At 45.3% G+C, this 20,713-nt stretch overlaps 1 protein-coding gene across 2 annotated transcripts; it reads left to right on the top strand.

The window, feature by feature from the left end:
- Window positions 1–8,670: 8,670 nt before the first annotated feature.
- On the top strand, window positions 8,671–18,594 carry LOC309526558 (retinol dehydrogenase 16-like). 2 transcript variants are annotated; one of them, XM_082212805.1, is made up of 5 exons: window positions 8,671–8,785; window positions 14,696–15,026; window positions 16,642–16,900; window positions 17,901–18,064; window positions 18,304–18,594. In XM_082212805.1, exons 2-5 carry the CDS (start codon window positions 14,714–14,716, stop codon window positions 18,519–18,521), a joined length of 954 nt encoding a protein of 317 aa, XP_082068931.1. In that variant the 5' UTR covers window positions 8,671–8,785; window positions 14,696–14,713; the 3' UTR covers window positions 18,522–18,594. The 2 variants fall into 2 exon arrangements, with proteins under 2 accessions (XP_082068931.1, XP_082068930.1); XM_082212804.1 differs by having other exon boundaries at window positions 8,686–8,842.
- Window positions 18,595–20,713: the final 2,119 nt, after the last annotated feature.

Genomic DNA, 20,713 nt, shown 5'->3' with positions numbered 1-20,713 from the left:
TCTTCAAAGCCCATGACACCTTTGGTAAAGGCTGTTCTCCAACTGGAAAGCTCGCAGGCCAGTGTTTCCCAGTTGTCAGTGTTTATACTACATTTTTTTAGATTTGCCTTGAGACAGTCTTTAAACCTCTTTTGTTGACCACCAACATTACGCTTTCCATTTTTAAGTTTGGAATAGCATAGTTGCTTTGGAAGACGATCATCAGGCATCCGCACAACATGACTAGTCCAACGAAGCTGATGTTGAAGAATCATTGCTTCAACGCTGGTGATCTTTGCTTCTTCGAGTACACTGATGTTAGTTCGCCTGTCTTCCCAAGTGATGTGTAAAACTTTTCGGAGATACCGTTGATGGAATATTCCGAGGAGTTGGAGATGGCACTTATAAGTTATCCATGTTTCACAAGCATATAGTAAGGTTGGTAGTACAATAGCTTTGTAAACAAGCATTTTGGTTTCCCTGCGAATTGGTTACCCTTGTGGAACAGGGTATATGGGGCTTCCAGCTCTTAAGAGACTAAAATGTTACACTTAGGCAAGGCCCACAGATGTGCCACAGTAGTAACAGTACAGTACTACCTTGGTTCTCAAACGCCTTGGTTCCCGAAAACCCGGAAGTAAGTGTTCTGGTTTTCGAACGTTTTTCAGAAGCCAAAAGTCTGATGTGGCTGTCGGCTATTGTTTCTGGGGCACTGGCACCAATCAGAAGCTGTGCCTTGGTTTTCAAACATTTCGGAAGTCAAACGGACTTCAGGAACGGATTAAGTTCGAGAACCAAGGTTCCACTGTATTTGGCGCTTTTGTTTTTGCTATTTATTTTGCGTTTTTGAGGCTCTTTTGGTTAATTTGTTTTTGTGACTGTGTGGAACCCAGTTCAGCTACTGATTGATTGATTCTGTGACTGTGGAAATGGATAAAAGCCCCCCATCCAAACAATGACTATCATCAGTGCAGGTAAGAAAATTTTTTTATTTTAATTTTTATCATCTACAATACTGTCTTATTTATTTTATAGTACAGTACATTGATTATTGCTTTCATTTTATGGATCAATGGTCTCGTTAGTAAAATTCATGTTAAATTGCTGTTTTAGGGGTTGTTTTTAAAAGTCTAGAATGGATTAATCCATTTTGGAAAGTGCGCCTTGGTTTTGGAACGCTTTGGTTTTGGAACGGACTTCTGGAACGGATTAAGATTGAGAACCAAGGTACTACTGTATAGAGATATGAATGGCCAGAAAAATGGAAAAATTCAGAAGAGGGGCAATGGAGCTTGGAGATGCATCACTGGGGGGAAATGGATGTGGGAGCGGGGGTGGAGGGGTACCTTTTATGTAATATTTCTTGTTAGACCGTTGCTGTTTCCATCACATGCTAGTAAATTCAGGCTGTGCACTGACAGTTGATTTGGTGCTCTTGAGAAACAGACCCACTTCCTCAAGAAAAAGCCCTGGGAAGCATGAGAGAAAGACAACTTTGTCTAACCTCCCCACAAAAAAACCCAGAATGAATGCTGAATACACAGGTTGTCCGGACGTGATGTCATGAATTTTGTGTCTTAAAATTCAAGTCCTTTCCTCTAAAGAGTTTTGCCTTTTCTTTTTTTTTAATCATTTGGCTGCTCTTCTTATTTTACCTTAAAATGTGTATTTTATACTGTATTTTATGCTGTTCTTGTTGCATTAATTAAGTGTCTTAAATTTGTTGTTAGATGCCCTGAGCCCGGTTTTCTGAACTGGGAAGGGCGGGGTATAAATAAAAATTTAATAATAATAATAATAATAATAATTTGCTGTGACCTGAAGTGGCACCTGCTTCTGGCTCTCTGCACCAGTGCTAGCAACGCCTTAATTAATTTCCCTCCTTGGAACGAGTTATCTTCAACCCCAGCATATAAATCAATTATTTAATGGGAGGGTTTCATTATGCTATTTACTTGGCATGTATGAGGCAGTTGATGTGTGTATGAAAACTGCATGTGAGCACAAGTGCACCATATTGCAAATACTTTTTAAAAACAGGCTGAGGTTGTTTGGCAGAGCCCTATTTGCCCTTATGGACCAACCTTAATGCCTGGGAGCTGTCTGTTAAAAATGCAGTAAGAGGTTTGGGGCAAAGGAGAAGAATTTTCCTTGCCCCCAGGCTTCTCAGACTTGCTTGGAACTCAGGAAGCAGGTGGAGATTGTGTTGCTCAGAAGGGAAAAAAATCTCACTTTTCCTGAAAAGCAGCAGAACATCTCATTCCACAGCCTGCTAATACAGATTACTATCTCAAAGAATCATAGAATCACAAAACGGTAGTTGGCCATCCAACCTCTGCTTAAAAACCACCAAGGAAGGAGAGTCCACAACCTCCCGAGGGAAACTGTTCAACTGCCAAACATCTCTTACTGTCAGAAGGTTTTTCTTGATCTTGAGTGGGAATCTCCTTTCTTGTAACTTGAAGTCATGGGTTCGAGTCCTACCCTCCCAAGCAAGAGAAAACAAGCTTGTTCCACCTTACATGTGACAGCCCTTGAGATATTTGAAGGTGGTTATCATGTCAGCATCTTAAAAAGCAGAGATATCACCTTGCCAACAAAGGTCCGTATAGTTAAAGCTGTGGTTTTCCCAGTAGTGATGTATGGAAGTGAGAGCTGGACCATAAAGAAGGCTGATTGCCGAAGAATTGATGCTTTTGAATTATGGGGCTGGAGGAGACTCTTGAGAGTCCCATGGACTGCAAGAAGATCAAACCTCTCCATTCTGAAGGAAATCAGCCCTGAGTGCTCATTGAAAGGACAGATCCTGAAGCTGAGGCTCCAATACTTTGGCCACCTCATGAGAAGAGAAGACTCCCTGGAAAAGACCCTGATGTTGGGAAAGTTGGAGGGCACAAGGAGAAGGGGACGACAGAGGACGAGATGGTTGGATAGTGTTCTCAAAGCTACCAGCATGAGTTTGACCAAACTGCGGGAGGCAATGGAAGACAGAAGTGCCTGGCGTGCTCTGGTCCATGGGGTCACGAAGAGCCGGACACGACTAAATGACTAAACAACAACAACAACAATCATGTCTCCTTTCAGTCTCCTCTTTTCCAGGCTAAACATATCCAGCTCCTTCAAGCTTTCCTGATGAGGCCTGGTTTCCAGACTCACTAAAACTTCCCAAAGGGGTATTTGTGGGGTCAAGACATCCTTGCAGGAGGGAGTGGTCCTAGCCGTCTTAAAAGAGGTGGTGATTTGACAGTTGCTGAAATCCTCCATTGGATCCATTGACTGGTGACATCGTCTTGCCACAAATAACCTATTTCAGAGAGGATTGAGGTAGGATAGCTCTAAGTATTCTTGGAGGAAACCAATTGCCTTGACCCATTTCAAACAGGGGCTCTGGCCTGTTTATAGGATTGGATCAGTCTTGGTTGTCGTGGTGGATGGCCTTTATCTGGAGAAGGGCAGAGGAAGTGTGACTCTGTTTTTCCTTACTTGATCTCTGAGCAGTTTTTGATAGCCCTGATTCCCTGATATGACAGTGGGAGCTCTGTTTTACAGTGATTATGGTCCTATCTCCAGGGTCAGTTTCATTGGATGATTATCTCTCAACTGCCCCCTCCCTTCCCAGCAATTATGTGGTACAGTGGTACCTCGGGTTAAGAATTTAATTCATTCTGGAGGTCCGTTCTTAACCTGAAGCACCACTTTAGCTAATGGGGCCTCCTGCTGCTGCTGCGCCGCCGGAGCATGATTTCTGTTCTTATCCTGAAGCAAAGTTCTTAACCCAAGGTACTATTTCTGGGTTAGCGGAGTCTGTAACCTGAAGCGTCTGTAACCCGAGGTACCACTGTACCATCTTGTCCACAATGCTATCTGATATCTGCATGGCTCCTAGACAAAACATGTATTCTTTGTTCATTGTACTACATGTTCTGTCTTTGTTTTTGCTTTTTTAAATAATATTTTATTAGGTTTTATCCATAAAAAAGTTTAGAAAAATACAAAAAACGAAAAAGATACAAAGTTACAAAATACAAAAATACATACATTAAACACAAAAAAGAAAAGAAGAAAACACATATAAAAATACAAAAATTCCTTCTTTCTTAATTTCTCCTCTTTGATTAACTTATTTTCCTGACTCCCTCGCGTCTCCCATTTTTGTATCCCTTTTAAAAGTTAGTTCAGCAAATTCATGTCCTGTTAGTCTATCTATTTATTAATCCAATCTTACAATTTACCTTGTTGCTAAAACCCCTGCAGTTCATTTCAATGTCCTCAACATTCAAAAATTTTACAATATTTCTGCAAATACATTTTAAATTTCCTCCAGTCTTCTTCCACCAACTCTTCTCCCTGATCTCAGATTCTGCCAGACATTTCCGCCTACATGTTCTGTCTTTGATCACAGACTCTTGTGAAATCGTACCACCTCCAGGACCAGCCCAGAGCATTTTCCCACCAGAACCAAAGCTGAAAATGGCATCACGATGTCTTGCTGCTACAAAAACAAACAAGGTTTCATGACAACACACAATCTGTGCATAGAGTACCATAAGCTCTTCAAAATTCAGGACAACCTTCTGAAGAATCCCTCTGTTCCAGTCAACCAAAACTTGGCACTATGCCTACGTTACAAAGTCCACACATAAGTAAGCTAACTGGTGTGTTTAAAACTTGCTTTCTTTTTATTGCTAAGCCAACCAAAGAAACAAAGATAGCTGCTTTACACTACTTTAAAACTGGATGATTATAGTTACATATATATCTCAGAATCCCGAATGCAGCCATGTCTCTGAGTGGCCTAATAGTTGAATTTCATTTGTTGGCTGTCCTCAGAAAAGCCTAAAGACCGTGCAGGAGAAAAGTCCTGGGCCGAATAGGTTCACACTATGGCAAGTGCAACTAATGGAAGAAAATACAGTTCACAAAAGCTTTGGTCCAAAAGGAACTTCCAATCCTAATAATAATGATGATGATAAAAAACCCTACAAAATATAAGATCCTGCCATCATCAGCCCTGCTTTTCAACATGAATCAACTGACAAAATTTCTTTTCACAATACTGTTTTAGAAAAAATTGCCTCTCGAAACTGTTGACCATGCACAACTTTATCATAGTCATAAACAACCACATTGCCAGCAGCGTCTGCCAAGCCTCCACTCTGCCCATCCGGCTTCCACTGGCAATGGCATCAGCTGCTGCCAGCCAGAGTAAGGCACACACGCCGCAACCTTGGGTCACCTGGTAACGCTGTGCAAGCACAGCCAGCATGCCACAGAATAATTTGTGCAAGCACACATGGGGGGCAGCGGCGATATCCTATTGCACATGTGCCTACTCACCTAAACCTTTCTTAGCGATCCATATTCCATTGCTTTTTATATTCCAGATTATTTCTGGGTCCAAGTGTTCGCCTCGTTATGTTTTATATGTACAAATTCTACAAAGCACACTGTAGCATCTTGAAGAGGCTTTATGTTGGCAGGAGTTTTCATGAATGGTGAGCTAGGCTAGGACTCTGATCGGAATCAGCCACTCTTCCCATTCTGCCTCTGAAGCAACTGCCCCAGTTCTTTGCTTCCAGCTAGAGCAGGGGTAGGCAACTTAAAGCCCAGGGGCCAGAAGCAGCCCAATCGCCTTCTAAATCTGCATGATTTTACATGAGTAGAATGTATCCTTTTATTTAAAATGCATCTCTGGATTATTTGTGGGGCCTGCCTGGTGTTTTTACATGAGTAGAAAGTGTGCTTTTATTTAAAATGCATCTCTGGGTTATTTGTGGGGCATAGGAATTCGTTCATTTTTTCCCCTTCAAAATATGGTCCGGCCCACCACATGGTCTGAGCGACGGTGGACCGGCCCACGGCTGAAAAAGGTTGCTGACCCCTGATGTAGAGCTTTCGGTTTTGTTGGCTTCTGCAATGGCCTTGTGGAGTGGTGGAACTTTTAAGAATTCCCAGGACTTCTATGGGGTCTTGCCTTCCTTACACAGTTTGCATTCTCTGCTCTGTTGCTTCAGCTGTTTTGCAAATTCTGAGTGCCTTTCAAATGTGAGCTCGTGATCTTGCAGCAGTTGCCCAACAGTGTAAGCATCAAAATGCAGCATTTCCTAAGGAGCGCCAGTCTATAAGATAGATATGGATTGTAGCTCACATCGTGTGCACCATGGTTTCCCACACCAGCAGTGGGAACACGGTGGATGCAGAGTACACACAACCTCATTTGAGTCTCCATAACTGCATGTTTTGCTTGTTGTTGTTGTTGATTAGTCGTCTAGTTGTGTCCGACTCTTCGTGACTCCATGGACCAGAGCACGCCAGGCACTCCTGTCTTCCACTGCCTCCCGCATCCTTCATTCGTCCCAAACTTTTCTGTGTATTTCCCGCACTGCTTTCATAACTGCAAGTACAGGAGACAATTCCCATTAAAATATTTGAGGGGGCTAGAGTTCCCCAAATTTGATGGGCATTGCGAATCAAATGGTGTTTGTGTGTGCTGCAACTTGTGGTCAATTATGTGGGGTCAGGCTTACCTGCCCGCCCCCAATGTGTTATTCAAGTTGGTACCCCGGCTGTAAGAAGTCAGTGTCCCAAGGAAGGTTAGGGTTTGTTGTTGTTTAGTCGTTTAGTTGTGTCCGACTCTTCGTGACCCCATGGACCAGGGCACGCCAGGCACTTCTGTCTTCCACTGCCTCCCGCAGTTTGGTCATACTCATGCTGGTAGCTTCAAGAACACTATCCAACCATCTCGTCCTCTGTCGTCCCCTTCTCCTTGTGCCCTCCATCTTTCCCAATATCAGGGTCTTTTCCAGGGAGTCTTCTCTTCTCATGAGGTGGCCAAAGTATTGGAGCCTCAGCTTCATGATCTGTCCTTCCAGTGAGCACTCAGGGCTGATTTCCTTCAGAATGGATAGGTTTGATCTTCTTGCAGTCCATGGGACTCTCAAGAGTCTCCTCCAACACCATAATTCAAAAGCATCAATTCTTTGGCAATCAGCCTTCTTTATGGTCCAGCTTTCACTTCCCTACATCACTACTGGTTTGGTCAAACTCATGCTGGTAGCTTCAAGAACACTGTCCAACCATCTCGTCCTCTGTTGTCCCCTTCTCCTTGTGCCCTCCATCTTTCCCAACATCAGGGTCTTTTCCAGGGAGTCTTCTCTTCTCATGAAGTGGTATTGGAGCCTCAGCTTCAGGATCTGTCCTTCCAGTGAGCACTCAGGGCTGATTTCCTTCAGAATGGAGAGGTTTGATCTTCTTGCAGTCCATGGGACTCTCAAGAGTCTCCTCCAGCACCATAATTCAAAAGCATCAATTCTTTGGCGATCAGCATTCTTTATGGTCCAGCTCTCACTTCCATACATCACTACTGGGAAAACCATAGCTTTAACAATACGGACCTTTGTTGGCAAGGTGATGTCTCTACTTTTTAAGATGCTGTCTAGGTTTGTCATTGCTTTTCTCCCAAGAAGCAGGCATCTTTAAATTTCGTGGCTGCTGTCACCATCTGCAGTGATCATGGAGCCCAAAAAAGTAAAATCTCTCTTTGCCTCCATTTCTTCCCCTTCTATTTGCCAGGAGGTGATGGGCCCAGTGGCCATGATCTTTGTTTTTTTGATGTTGAGCTTCAGACCATATTTTGCGCTCTCCTCTTTCACCCTCATTAAAAGGTTCTTTAATTCCTCCTCACTTTCTGCCATCGAGGTTGCGTCATCTGCATATCTGAGATTGTTGATATTTCTTCTGGCAATCTTAATTCCGGCTTGGGATTCATCCAGTCCAGCCTTTCGCATGATGAATTCTGCATATAAGTTAAATAAGCAGGGAGACAATATACAGCCTTGTCATACTCCTTTCCCAGTTTTGAACTAATCAGTTGTTCCATATCCAGTTCTAACTGTAGCTTCTTGTCCCACATAGAGATTTCTCAGGAGACAGATGAGGTGATCAGGCACTCCCATTTCTTTAAGAACTTGCCATAGTTTGCTCTGGCCGACAGAGTCAAAGGCTTTAGCATAGTCAATGAAGCAGAAGTAGATGTCTTTCTGAAACTCTCTAGCTTTCTCCATAATCCAGCGCATGTTTGCAATTTGGTCTCTGGTTCCTCTGCCCCTTCGAAAGCCAGCTTGCACTTCTGGAAGTTCTCGGTCCACGTACTGCTTAAGCTTGCCTTGTAGAATTTTAAGCATAACCTTGCTAGCGTTGCAGATAGGTAGCCGTGTTGGTCTGCCATAGTCAAAATAAAAAAATTCCTTCCAGTAGCACCTTAAAGAACAACTAAGTTAGTTCTTGGTATGAGCTTTCGTGTGAATGCACACTTCTTCAGATATCTGAAGAAGTGTGCATGCACACGAAAGCTCATACCAAGAACTAACATAGTTGGTCTTTAAGGTGCTACTGGAAGGAATTTTTTTATTCTTGCTAGCGTGTGAAATGAGTGCAACTGTGCGGTAGTTGGAGCATTCTTTGGCACATGCTTTGCTTAGCAGCCTGAGATCAGCCACAAAAGCCGCAACAGTTTCACTCACATATGTTATGGCCTCCGTGGGGTTTGGGGGGGGGCGGAAATCCCTCTCCACTTATCTTAACGGCACGATGACCTCACGCACGTTTACTCAAACGAAACTGCACCCATTGCAGCCCGGCTGACTCCAGCGTTCAACTTACAAAGCCCCTTCCCCCTCTCCTCCCTCTCTTGTTTTTCTCCCCGGGCTAGAAATGGGCGGGCCTTGGCTGCGCTTGCCTCCCCATAAATCCGTTTTGACTGCAAAGAGTCCCGGATTTCTACAAGTGCTCAGCGGAGAAGCAGCGGGTAAGGGCTGCGAGTTGCCGCGAGCTGTTTCACCTGCTTTTCGGGAAGCGTTCCAAGGTACTTGTTTGCAACGTCGCGGCGGAGTTTGCAAAAGGGTTAGAGGGGCAGGGAGGAGGTAGAGCGCAGCGGACCCCCAAAGTCTCGAGAGCAGACAAGTGCGAGACGGTGAATCGGCGAGGCCGTCAATTCGCTGGGAAGTTGCTCGGGCCGACCTCGAAACCGTTGCTGCCGCGATTGGCATCTGCTCGCCCCTGAACTGAGTTCACACTGGGCTTGCTTGCAAGGTTCGCCAGTTCGCAGCCGAAGGGTTTCAGCTCTGCTGTTCGGGCTGTGTACACATAAGACCTTTAAAGCTCATGCCCCCCCCCAAAAAAAAAAGAGTTACTGCAGTTTTGCTAAGGGTTCTTGGCAGTGCTTTCCAAACTTGGGTCTCCTTTTTTTGGACTACAACTCCCATCATCCCTAGCTAGCATGACCAGTGCTCAGGGATGATAGGAATAGTAGTCCCAAAACAGATGGAGACCCAAGTTTGAAAAGCACTGCTTCCTGGGAATGGCAACTCTGTGCCAGGTGAACTACAGGGTGCAGATTTTTTTGTGTGGCTGGGGAGAATGTGCTTTAAACACATCCTAATGTCCTTTAAATGTGCTTTAAACACATCTTACACACATCCTAAAGTGGCTTTCAGGTGTTTTTATGGGTGCAGTAGCCCTGTGCTTGTTGCCGAACTATGGACCTTGTGAAATCTAATCTGCTAGTCAGTCGTATAGGTCAAGGGTGTGTTTACAAAGACGTTTATACTTGCTGTGTTTGCTGGGTTTTTCACCCATTTAATACTGGGTGGTACTGTCGTCTAAACCACAGAGCCTAGGACTTGCCAATCAAAAGGTCAGTGGTTCGAATCCCCACAACGGGGTGAGCTCCCGTTGCTTGGTCCCTGCTCCTGCCAACCTAGCAGTTCGAAAGCACGTCAAAGTGCAAGTAGATAAATAGGTACCGCTCTGGCGGGAAGGTAAACGGCGTTTTCGTGCACTGCTCTGGTTCGCCAGAAGCGGTTTAGTCATGCTGGCCACATGACCCAGAAGCTGTCTGCGGACAAACACCTGCTCCCTCAGCCTATAGAGTGAGATGAGCGCCGCAACCCCAGAGTCGTCCGCGACTGGACCTAATGGTCAGGGGTACCTTTACCTTTACCTACTGTAAATGCATACATATCCAGTATTTTATTACAAACGACCACTGTCTGAGGCATTGCTTCTAGAACCAGCTTCACACAGATTGGAGTCCAAAGCCACACCCAATTTGTCTCTAGGCAAGGTTGTACACTAACAGAAACATCTCTGGGGGACTGAGGGAGCTGGGAAAACAGTTTCACTTCACTACACCACAAGAGGCCTCCTTTCAGAATAATTGTATTTGTTTTACCTTCACAACAACCTAATGAGAGAAATTAAGATCTGAAGGTGTGTACACTTTACCAGCTGAAACTTTTTGTGTGTGTGCCTCTCATCTGTCCATGCCAGTGGGCAGAGAGGACGTGGGGATCTCTGATTCAGATTGCCTGACTGGTTTCCCTGGCCCTCCACCTGCCCCCAAACCCTTTTCCTGAAGCACTCTTCCTTCCAACCATGCCACCCTAGAAATGGCCTTTAAGTGACTCATCTTCCAAGTACGGTGGAGCCCTGTTCGCATCCTCAAGCGAATGCAAGCCACGACTGCGCGTCTGTGCCTGCGCAGGTCATGACTTGCCACTTCCACGCATGCACGTGACGTCATTTTGACCGTCTGCACATGTATGAGCTGCGAAACCCAGAAGTAACACGTTCCGTTACTTCCAGGTCACCGCGGAGCGCAACCTGAAAGCGCTCAACCTGAATCAACTTCAATCCGAGGTATGACTGTAGGTGCGAAAGTGCAAGATACCCATTTGACAGTGGAGCCCTAGGCACGATTCACTGGGCGCAATAGGGCTTATTCTCAAGGAATAGGACTTATGCCTGAGTAGATATGGATAGGATTGTGTTGCAAGGTGCCAAAAATTTCACTGTTCTCTGCACTACAGGGTAGTCCTAGAATGCTGTTGAGAAAAGCATGTTTTACACAAGCGCAGAGAGGGAGATGGACAGGACGAGAATATAAAAGGCCCCAAATAAGATGAAATGAAATGGGGAGGCTAGGGTTCAAGGAAAGAGGATTTGCTAGGAGGAGGAGACTCGAATAGGTTGAGATTGCCAGGTACAGCTTCAGCCAGCAGGAGCTGGGACTGGCTCCCAGTGAAGGGCAGTGGGATTGCGCCACTAGCCAGCATGGCAACCAGTTGGGTCCCCTTCCTGGCCACATCAGAAGCAAGCAAGGAGGGTGCAAAGTAAAAAGAGGGTGCACCCACTGCCGATGTGAGACATATAAAGATAAAGGGACCCCTGACCATTAGGTCCAGTTGTGGCCGACTCTGGGGTTGCGGCGCTCATCTCGCTTTATCGGCTGAGGGAACCGGCGTACAGCTTCCGGGTCATGTGGCCAGCATGACTAAGCCGCTTCTGGTGAACTAGAGCAGCGCACAGAAACGCCGTTTACCTTCCCCCCAGAGGGGGGAAAGCAGTGCTTTCAAACTGCTGGGTGGGCAGGAGCAGGGACCAAGCAACAGGAGCTCATCCCGTCACGGGGATTTGAACCACCAACCTTCTGATTGGCAAGTCCTAAGCTCTGTGGTTTAACCCACAGCGCCACCCGTGTCCCTTGTGAGACATGTAGGACCTTCTCAATCTGAATGAACTCTCAAGAAACAGCTGGTGTCACTTCACCCCCCTGCAAACAAATGAGGACGAATGCTCAATAAACAGGTTGTCCGGAAGCAATCCATTCACAAAATAGCTACAATCTGGAAGCACCCTGAGAGATAGTAAGCTTAATGAGACTTGCGTCTCAGTAGAGATATATAGGATCACATGGTGTAGTGGACAGAAATTTCAAGGAGCAAGGAGTGGTGGTTACTACGAAAAATAGTGTTTCATTATGAGATGGAAAGACATGCTATTTGGTTGCCACTGGTAAATATTTGAACTAGCATTCTTGAACTAGCTCACAGTACTATCCCTGACCTAATTGGGGGAAAGTGCTTTGGCATAGCTGTTGCTTTGCATTTCAAATGGAGAACGGTGTCTTTGAAACAGCAGCCCTTGCTCTGCTTGGCCAGTAACAGGCAAACAAAGCTTTTGAGCTGGCATAATGAAGTAGTCAGACTTGTCAGAGTAGGGCTGAGGGCGATCTAGGTTCAATTACTGACTTTGCGACATAGCTTTAAAGTGGCCTTGGGCCAATCAATTGTACCTCAACCTCTTAAAGTCATTGTGAGATTAAAATCATGCAGGAGAGAAGAACCAGTTACGCTGCCTTGATCTCCTTGCAAGAAAGGTGGGAAATCAATGCAGCAGTAGTTAACATTTTGAAATCCTTACAAAAAACCTGTAAATAGTATGTGTTAGCATATCAGAGGATGAAAGTGGCTGACCAAATTTTACCTAGCAAATTCTAGGGCTAGGCGATAGCATATCTCACCAGCTAAATAAAGTAGTACCTCAGGTTAAGTACTGAAAGAAAGAAAGAAAGAAAGAAAGAAAGAAAGAAAGAAAATTCCGGGTTGAGAAACTACTGAAGAGCCCAGCTCGCCGGGGTACAAGTCCCCCGCGAGTCCATGCGGTCAGTAAAAGAAGGAAATTCCAGCCAGGTAATTTGGAGCAAAACAGCAATCAGTAGACTTAGATCCTTTATTATTGCGCAACAGGTTCAAACAGCAGTAAGAACCCAGAGCATGGGGTGACATTCACTTTTAAAACTTTGCCACCATATCCCAGAATACAGTTCGCACAGCAGCATCAATACATCATTGCTACATCACTAACATGTCACAAAAGTTACAGATGGGTAGCCGTGTTGGTCTGCCATAGTCAAAATAAAAAAATTCCTTCCTGTAGCACCTTAAAGACCAACTAAGTTAGTTCTTGGTATAAGCTTTCGTGTGCATGCACACTTCTTCAGTGTATCTGAAGAAGTGTGCATGCACACGAAAGCTTATACCAAGAACTAACTTAGTTGGTCTTTAAGGTGCTACAGGAAGGAATTTTTTTATTATGTCACAAAAGGTGAGGGTTACACTAGATTAGCATAGACAGATATGTCAGGGCAACACCCAAGTACAGTGGTACCTCTGGTTACGTACTTAATTCGTTCCAGAGGTCCGTTCTTAACCTGAAACTGTTCTTAACCTAAAGCACCACTTTAGCTAGTGGGGCCTCCTGCTGTCGACGCGCCGCCGGAGCACGATTTCTGTTCTCATCCTGAAGCAAAGTTCTTAACCTGAGGTACTATTTCTGGGTTAGCGGAGTCTGTAACCTGAAGCGTATGTAACCTGAAGCATATGTAACCCCAGGTACCACTGTATTGCGAGCGGGGCTTTTTTTCAGCCGGAACTCACCAGAACTGAGTTCCGGCACCTCTGTAGCGTTGCAGTGCCATTCCCTGGCACAGCGCTAATGGCTATGTGGTGGATGAAGCGGGTGGCACGGCAATTGGGGCAACGAGGCGGAGGTTGGCGGCATAATAATAATAATAATTAATAATAATACTTTATTATTTATACCCCGCCCATTTGGCTCAGCTTCCCCAGCCACTCTGGGCGGCTCCCAGTCAAATGTTAAAAACAGTACAGTGTTAAATATTAAAAACTTCCCTAAACAGGGCTGCCTTCAGGTGTCTTTTAAAGATAGGATAGGTGCTTATTTCCTTCACATCTGAAGGGAGGGTGTTCCACAGGGTGGGCGCCACTACCAAGAAGGCCCTCTGTCTGGTTCCCTGTAACCTCACTTCTCGCAGTGAGGGAACCACCAGAAGGCCCTCGGCGCTGGATCTCAGTGTCCGGGCTGAACAATGGGGATGGAGACGCTCCTTCAGGTATAAAGGACCGAGGCCGTTTAGGGCTTTAAAGGTCAGCAGATTGTATTTTTACTGCACCGGTGGGACAAATGGGTGCAGAAGAGAACCTTTTTTTAATTTTTTTTTTTAAAGGTCCCCCCCTAAAAACAACTTTGGCTGTATGCTCCCCCTCCTTTTCTAGAAAAAAAAAAGCCCTGATTGTGTCCTATTAAGTGCAATACAGTACTACAGTTGTACCTTGGAACTCGTACATTTTGGCTCCCGAATGATCGAAAACCGGAAGTGAGTGTTCCAGTTTTCAAGGGATTTTCGGAAGCCAAACGTCCGGCGCGGCTTCCGATTGGCTGCAGGATGCTCCTGCAGCCTATCGGAAGCCACTTCGAACAGTTCCGGAACTCAAACAGACTCCCGGAACGCATTCTGTTCGAAAACCAAGGTACGACTGTATGCTGAAACCTCACAAGGTCTGAAATAAGGACCTATGTAGAGGCATTGGCTGGCTTCACGGTTTTTCCTGCATCGTGAGTTTTGCATATCTCTCTCACACACATCATGATTCACAATATATTGCCAGGTCAAAAATTATGAAACCGATAGCATGATAGCTTCAAACCGGTTTTGGATGATATATTGATATATCGCCCAGCCCTAGCGAGTTCAGGGCAGGGGGGAGATTCAGCCTGAGGGTTCTGCTCTGTCTCCTACGCCAGCAATTTGAGAGATGAGGAAGAGCCACAGAGCAGTGGTAAACCATCCATTTTGCATCAGAAAGCCCCAGGCTGGAACCCCAGCATCTTCATATAGGGCTGGGAAATGAAGCCTGTCCAAAATTCTGGAAAGCCTCTGCCAGTCAGTGCAGACAATACTATGCTAGATGGACCCAGTGGTCTGACTCAGTATAAGTGGCTTCCTATGTTTCTCCTACTACCACCACTGCCTACAATAAGCCAATATTTGATAAACCACCTTCTTCTTTTCCAGCTGCAGCAGTCTTTGGCCATGTGGCTCTATGTGGCGGCTCTGCTGGGTCTTTATTTCCTGTTCCGACGGTACCGTGAACAGCAAATCTTGGGCAACCTGACGGAGAAGTATGTTTTCATCACTGGCTGCGATTCCGGGTTTGGAAACTTGTTGGCCAGGAAACTGGATGCTCGGGGAATCCGTGTCCTGGCAGCTTGCCTCACGCAGCCGGGGGCAGAAAAGCTGAAAGAAGCCACATCGGAACGGCTGCAGACCACCCTCTTGGACGTGACCCAAACGGAAAGCGTGGCCCGAGCAGCAAAATGGGCAAAAGGCATTGTGGGAGACAAAGGTTAGGGCAAGGCGCTCTGAATCTGCAGCAGCATAATTTGGTGTTCTTTCTGGAAAGTGTTGTCATCCTTGCGGGGTGGATTAGGCTGGGAGATGGTGACTGTGGCCCAAGATTTGCCCGTCTGACCAGGGTCTCTGTTGTTGTTGTTTAACCAGTGGCGTAGCATGGGTTGTCAGCACCCGGGGCAAGGCAAGTAATTTGTGCCCCCTAACCCGTGGATTTGCGCCCCCTAACCCTAACCCCCAGATGTTGTGCCCGGTGTGGCCGGCCCCCCTGCACCCCCCACGCTACGCCACTGGTTTAACCTCACTCTTCCAGGTCCAAGTCCATCTCTCTTATCTATAATGCCACACACCTGGCAGTCTGCACTTGTTGAGCAATGTGATAGATGTGCCTTATGTGATATGTGACTTGTTGAGCAATGTGATAGTTGGCCTTCCAGCCTTCTCTAACTATCCCTTGGGACCCTCCCCAAGCTGGGTGCACTGGTCCCCTCACCTCAAAAGGAAAAAAACTTGTTGGAAATTAATCTCAGGTGTGTAGGTCAGAGGCAATCTTAACTATGATTTGTTTGAAATGAGCCCATGTTCAAACCATGGGTGGGGAAGCTGGCTTGTTTCAATGGCCAGTAATTTAGATTAATCATTGTTTAGGGTTTGAACATGGCTCACTATGTGTTTTCTTTGTAGCATTCTAACAGCCCACAGACATAATTTCAGTATTTCTGTTTTAAAGTTTTGCTCAACGTTTTACTGGATTCTTATTTTATTTTGATACCATGTACTGACATTTTGCTTGTGATTTCTAAATTGAGGGAACCGTTTATAGAGATTTCATTATATTAAGCAGTATATATGTTACTAAAATGAATGGATGAACTCAGTGCTGAATTCAAACACTGCGTTGGGCAGAGAAAGCAGCTTAAGAGTCTCCTTTTGCAGCTGCAGTTTCAAATGGAGAGTCATCCTCTGCAATCCCAGCTTTAATTAAAGCTGGGCCTGGAAAGATTGGCTAGGATGTTTTCTTTGTGTGTAGACCTGATCCTTCCTTTGAAGCGTGATGCCTTTCTGTCAGAAATGATGTGTTACATGATGTTGGGTGGGTGGGGCTTTGGTAAAAGGGCCTTGCAGGTCAGTATGGTACAGGGTTTATTAGGCAAGCAGGCCGGAGGGTCACCAGCTGTGGTTTAGGTTGAAAGACGATAACTAGACTATCCGGTGACCCTAGTGGTTTGAAGCTTCATCTTCTCAGTCCTACTATAAACCTGGAGTCACCAGCATGGCGGCACCCATGGAGACAGTGGATTCTCTTCAGGGTGACACCTATACCGTACATTTGAAATCCATGGATTTCCCCCAAAGAATCCTGGGCGCTACAGTTTGCTAAGGGTGCTGTGAGTTGTGCAGGGGAACTACAGTTCCCACAATTCTCTGTGTTTTACGTGTGCTTTAAATGTATGGTGTGGACGAACCCATCTCTGCTTTGTATTCAGAGTCTGTATTGGTCAGGTTGTGCTTTGCAGAGAGTAAGAGAAGGTGCTCAGGAGGTGTGTCCGTATGGATGGGGCTCTGTTCTGTACCTGATCTCCTGTTTTGTTTTTGTTTTTTCTCCTCAGGCCTTTGGGGATTGGTGAACAATGCTGGCATTTCAATCCCAACTGCCCCCAATGAATGGCTGACCAAGGAGGACTTCAAGAAGATCATAGACATAAACTTGCTTGGTGTGGTTGATGTAACCATACACATGTTACCTTTGATAAGAAGAGCCAAAGGGAGGATTGTCAATGTTGCCAGCATAATGGGGAGGATATCCTTGTTCGGTGGTGGCTACTGTCCATCGAAATACGGAGTGGAGGCTTTCTCTGACAGCCTCAGGTAACTGCTGCAGGTTGATGTCTTTTCTCGTAGCATTGGCTGCAACTCCTTGTCAGTCCAAGGAGACATTTTCTGCTGGGGGGGGGGGTGACATTGTGCAAACCAGCCTGTGCCAAAAAATGTTTTCTAAAAAAACAAAAACCGGAACTGACATACGATGTTTGCAGAATTCAGCTTCCATCATTCAGTGTTTGCGGAACTCAACGGATCTGGTACTTGCAGAGGAGCAAGCTAGCCTGTTTTCACAATGGTTGCCTTCAGATTATCATATCTTGGCCTTAATAAGATAACATACAAATGAGCCTCGCTCTGGGGCAGAAACGGGGCCTACAGTCTTGGCTTGCTAGCCAGTCTGCAGTTTTTGCTTGATTCCTGGTCTCCACCACTTTCTAAGGCCTCTGGCATGTGTGAAAAGCAGGCTTTTGCAAAGCTCTCCCAGGTCTGATGGGAGAGTCTGGTGAGGACAAGTTAGGGAGGATTTAAAGAAGCCCCTCCAATCTTTTTTGACCTGTGGGCACATGCAACTACTGTTGTGAACCAGGCATGCATGTATTTGAGCACTCCTTCCCCTTGGCATGCTGCTACCAGTCAGCACAGACAATATTAAGTTAGATGGAGCAATAATCTCATTCAGAATAAGGCCACTTCTCCTATGATCTTGTCAATAGCCCTTTCCTTTACCTTCTAAAGTAGTTGTTTTCTTAATCGTCCTATATAACAATAGTGAGTTCCGTTCTCCCAGAGTGATCGCTGTGTAACCAAAAGAACTGTCAAAAGGGGTCATCAGCGTATCTGCCAAACTAGTGACAGGAGTTGCTGTGTGCTGTCCTCAGATGAAATTCACTGGCCACTGTTGGGAAAACAGGGTGCAAGACCAGATGGACCATTTGTCTGATCTAAAAGGGCTTTCCTATATATCATGTTCTTATCCCCTTCACATCTCTATCCCATGGGCTACTGGTACAGAAGGCAACTATTCCTTCCCTTTTCCCTTCTCCAGGCTGGAGCTTGACGCCTTTGGAGTAAAGGTCTGTATAATAGAACCAGGCTACTTTCGAACGGCTATCACAAATGAGAAGTTATTGTCAGACAACTTCAATAGCCTCTGGAAGCAGGTCCCAGAAGAGACCAAGAAAGCATATGGGGAGCCTTACTTAAATCATAGTGAGTACTACCTTCCTGTTGTCTTGAATTTGATTCTGCTTAACAAATTAGTGCAAAGGGTTCCAGATGTGCTAATCTGTATTTGATAGCTTAACTGTGGGTGTATGGCGTGAACTGGGCAATTTGTATTCCGGAGGAGGGGTGGTGGTGTAAGAATAGGGTTGTGATGGAATTAGTCCACACTAATGGTATTCAAAGGTGACTGACCAGCTTCTGGCCTCTTTCTCTTGTTCCAATAGTGCTTGATTCAGCCATTAAGATGCAAAAAGACTGCAATCCCAACCTCTCTCTGGTTACCGACTGCATGGAGCACGCTCTGACATCTGTGTACCCCCGTACTCGCTATTCGGCCGGCTGGGATGCCAAGCTGTTTTTTATCCCTATGAGCTACATGCCAACATGGCTGCCACACTGGATAATGACCCGCTCTTACCCCAAACCAGCACAGAGCTTTTAGAGTGATTGTTAAGTGTGGGAGGGGCTGGAAAGTAGAACCTCTTTTTCAGTAAAAAATAAAAATGTTTAATAGACTCCTTTTATTATTGTTTGTGAGATGCCTCCTTCTCTTGCTGCAATGAAGTCTTGTTTCTGAACTATATCCAAAGCCAGGTGACGCCTAGTTTCCTTTTCCAGTTAGCAGGGGGGGAGGCTGGACCGTCCATTCTAGTGCTTCCTTAGACATTGTCTGTTTCCTCTCCCCATCTCTTCTAACAGGTACAGGTGTGGTGGTAGTATCCTGGGCTCTGTCTCTCAAGAAAACCTACCCTTGGGCCAAGTCAAACAATTTATCTAGCTTTAAGGCCCCTGGCAAATGTCCCTTTTTAAGTCTTTGTAGCTTGAGAGAGTGGGTAGAAAAGCAACAGCGAAATGCACTGATGATGACAAATGACTAATAAGGTGATGTGTAAACACCCCACAAAAAAGGCAGAACAGGATGAATGGTGAATCAATGGGTTGTTGGAGGAGCTCTCAATCTGCTGTTCTGTCTAAAATCCTTTGGTGCAAGCTTCCTATTGAAACCATTTCTACATTTGTAGCTTATTGACTGGTTCTTTAAAGGCAAGGAATTTAACCATGCTTAAATGGCGGTCACGCTGGGTCTGTCCTCCACAGTGTGATTCCAGCTTCACATCATGCGTTCACACACACTTGTGAGTGGTTAACATGCACTACAACTGGTCATTGTGCACATTCACCAGGCCTCATGGACAATGTGCTTGTGCACAATTCTGGATATAGATATTTAACTCCCACAGGCTGTGGGGAAATCTGCAAAGGTTGACTGCATCGTGTACATTGAGCAATAGGAATATTATCTTGTCAGTATGCATAGTCTGTAATTAGCACGCCTTTCCTTGCCTGAGTCTGCAGTTTACAGTCCTTGGGCTAATTGATGCCCATTGCCTAACCTTACGTGGCCTACAACATACTGCTCCATGGATCAGTCAAACAGCAGGAAAGGGAACTACAGTACAGATAAATATCAAGCTCTTATGCAATTCAGTTCCCTTTTCACCTCTCTCAACTGTTCCCCAGTCAGCAGAACCGCACGAGGGGGCTTACAAGGACAGTTTTAAACCTTCCCTTCCCTCTCTCTCCCACAAGAGCACATATTTTGCAATTGAGAGTGCAATCCACTAAGGGTTTTTCTTAAGACATCTGAAGGCAGCCCTGTTCAAGGAAGTTTTTAATATTTACTGCTGTGCTGTTTTTAACACTTGATTGGGAGCCGCCCAGAGTGGCTGGGGAAACTCAGCCAGATGGGCGGGGTGTAAATAAATAATAATTATTATTATTATTAAGCAATCACAACCACAAATGAAACTCCCAGTTGAAATGAGTATCAAGTAGGTAGTATGAGTATCAAGTACGTAGCATCCAAAACATGTCTTGGTTAGGAACCAGGGAGTGAGGCCCCTTATCATATGTTCTTGGTCTAACACGCATTCAGAGCCTTATGGCAGGTACTACCCAGAGGCGCTAAGAGGATCATTATACACCTTTATTATACACCTTTAGGCGCCAGGCAAAAACGTTCCTTTTTAACCAGGCATTTGGTTAATTTACATCCTATGCCCTTTTAAAATGTTTTTTTTTTTGTGGGTGGGGTGGTACTGGATTACTGTTTTTATTTTTATTAGGTATTTTGTGGTTTTGTATCTTGATTTTATTCTGTGAACCGCCCTGAGACCCCTGGGTATAGGGCAGTACAGTGGTACCTCGGGTTAAATACTTAATTCGTTCCGGAGGTCCGTTCTTAACCTGAAGCACCACTTTAGCTAATGGGGCCTCCTGCTGCCGCTGCGCCGCCGGAGCACGATTTCTGTTCTTATCCTGAAGCAATAGTGCTTAACCTGAAGCACTATTTCTGGGTTAGCAGAGTGTGTAACCTGAAGCGTATGCAACCTGAGGTACCACTGTATATAAATTCTAATGATTGATTAATTAATTAATTAATTTTTAAAAAAATTAGGATCCAGGAGCAGTGACCTACTTACCCACTGGCACCTGACAGAAGAAGACTGACGTTTCATGTAGCCAGGAAGACTGAAAAGTTTGAGGCCTGCTCTTGTATCACTAGAAGGCAGGCAAAGAAAGGCTGCAGAGGCCAAAATATGGTTCAGCTGAAGGATTTGAGGCCTGCTCCTG

This window comes from Podarcis vaucheri (assembly GCF_965113315.1).
Source record: "Podarcis vaucheri genome assembly, chromosome: 2".
NCBI classification, from domain to species: Eukaryota; Metazoa; Chordata; class Lepidosauria; order Squamata; family Lacertidae; genus Podarcis; species Podarcis vaucheri.
This window is presented reverse-complemented; position numbering and strand designations above follow the sequence as displayed.

Bases quoted from the DNA above. Each gene is read 5' to 3' on its own strand.
- LOC309526558 (XM_082212805.1), top strand. From the start codon at position 14,714: ATGTGGCTCTATGTGGCGGCTCTGCTGGGTCTTTATTTCCTGTTCCGA. The intron at 15,027-16,641 runs GTTAGGGCAAGG...TTTTCTCCTCAG, and splicing joins AGGCATTGTGGGAGACAAAG to GCCTTTGGGGATTGGTGAAC. The intron at 18,065-18,303 runs GTGAGTACTACC...TTGTTCCAATAG, and splicing joins GGAGCCTTACTTAAATCATA to TGCTTGATTCAGCCATTAAG.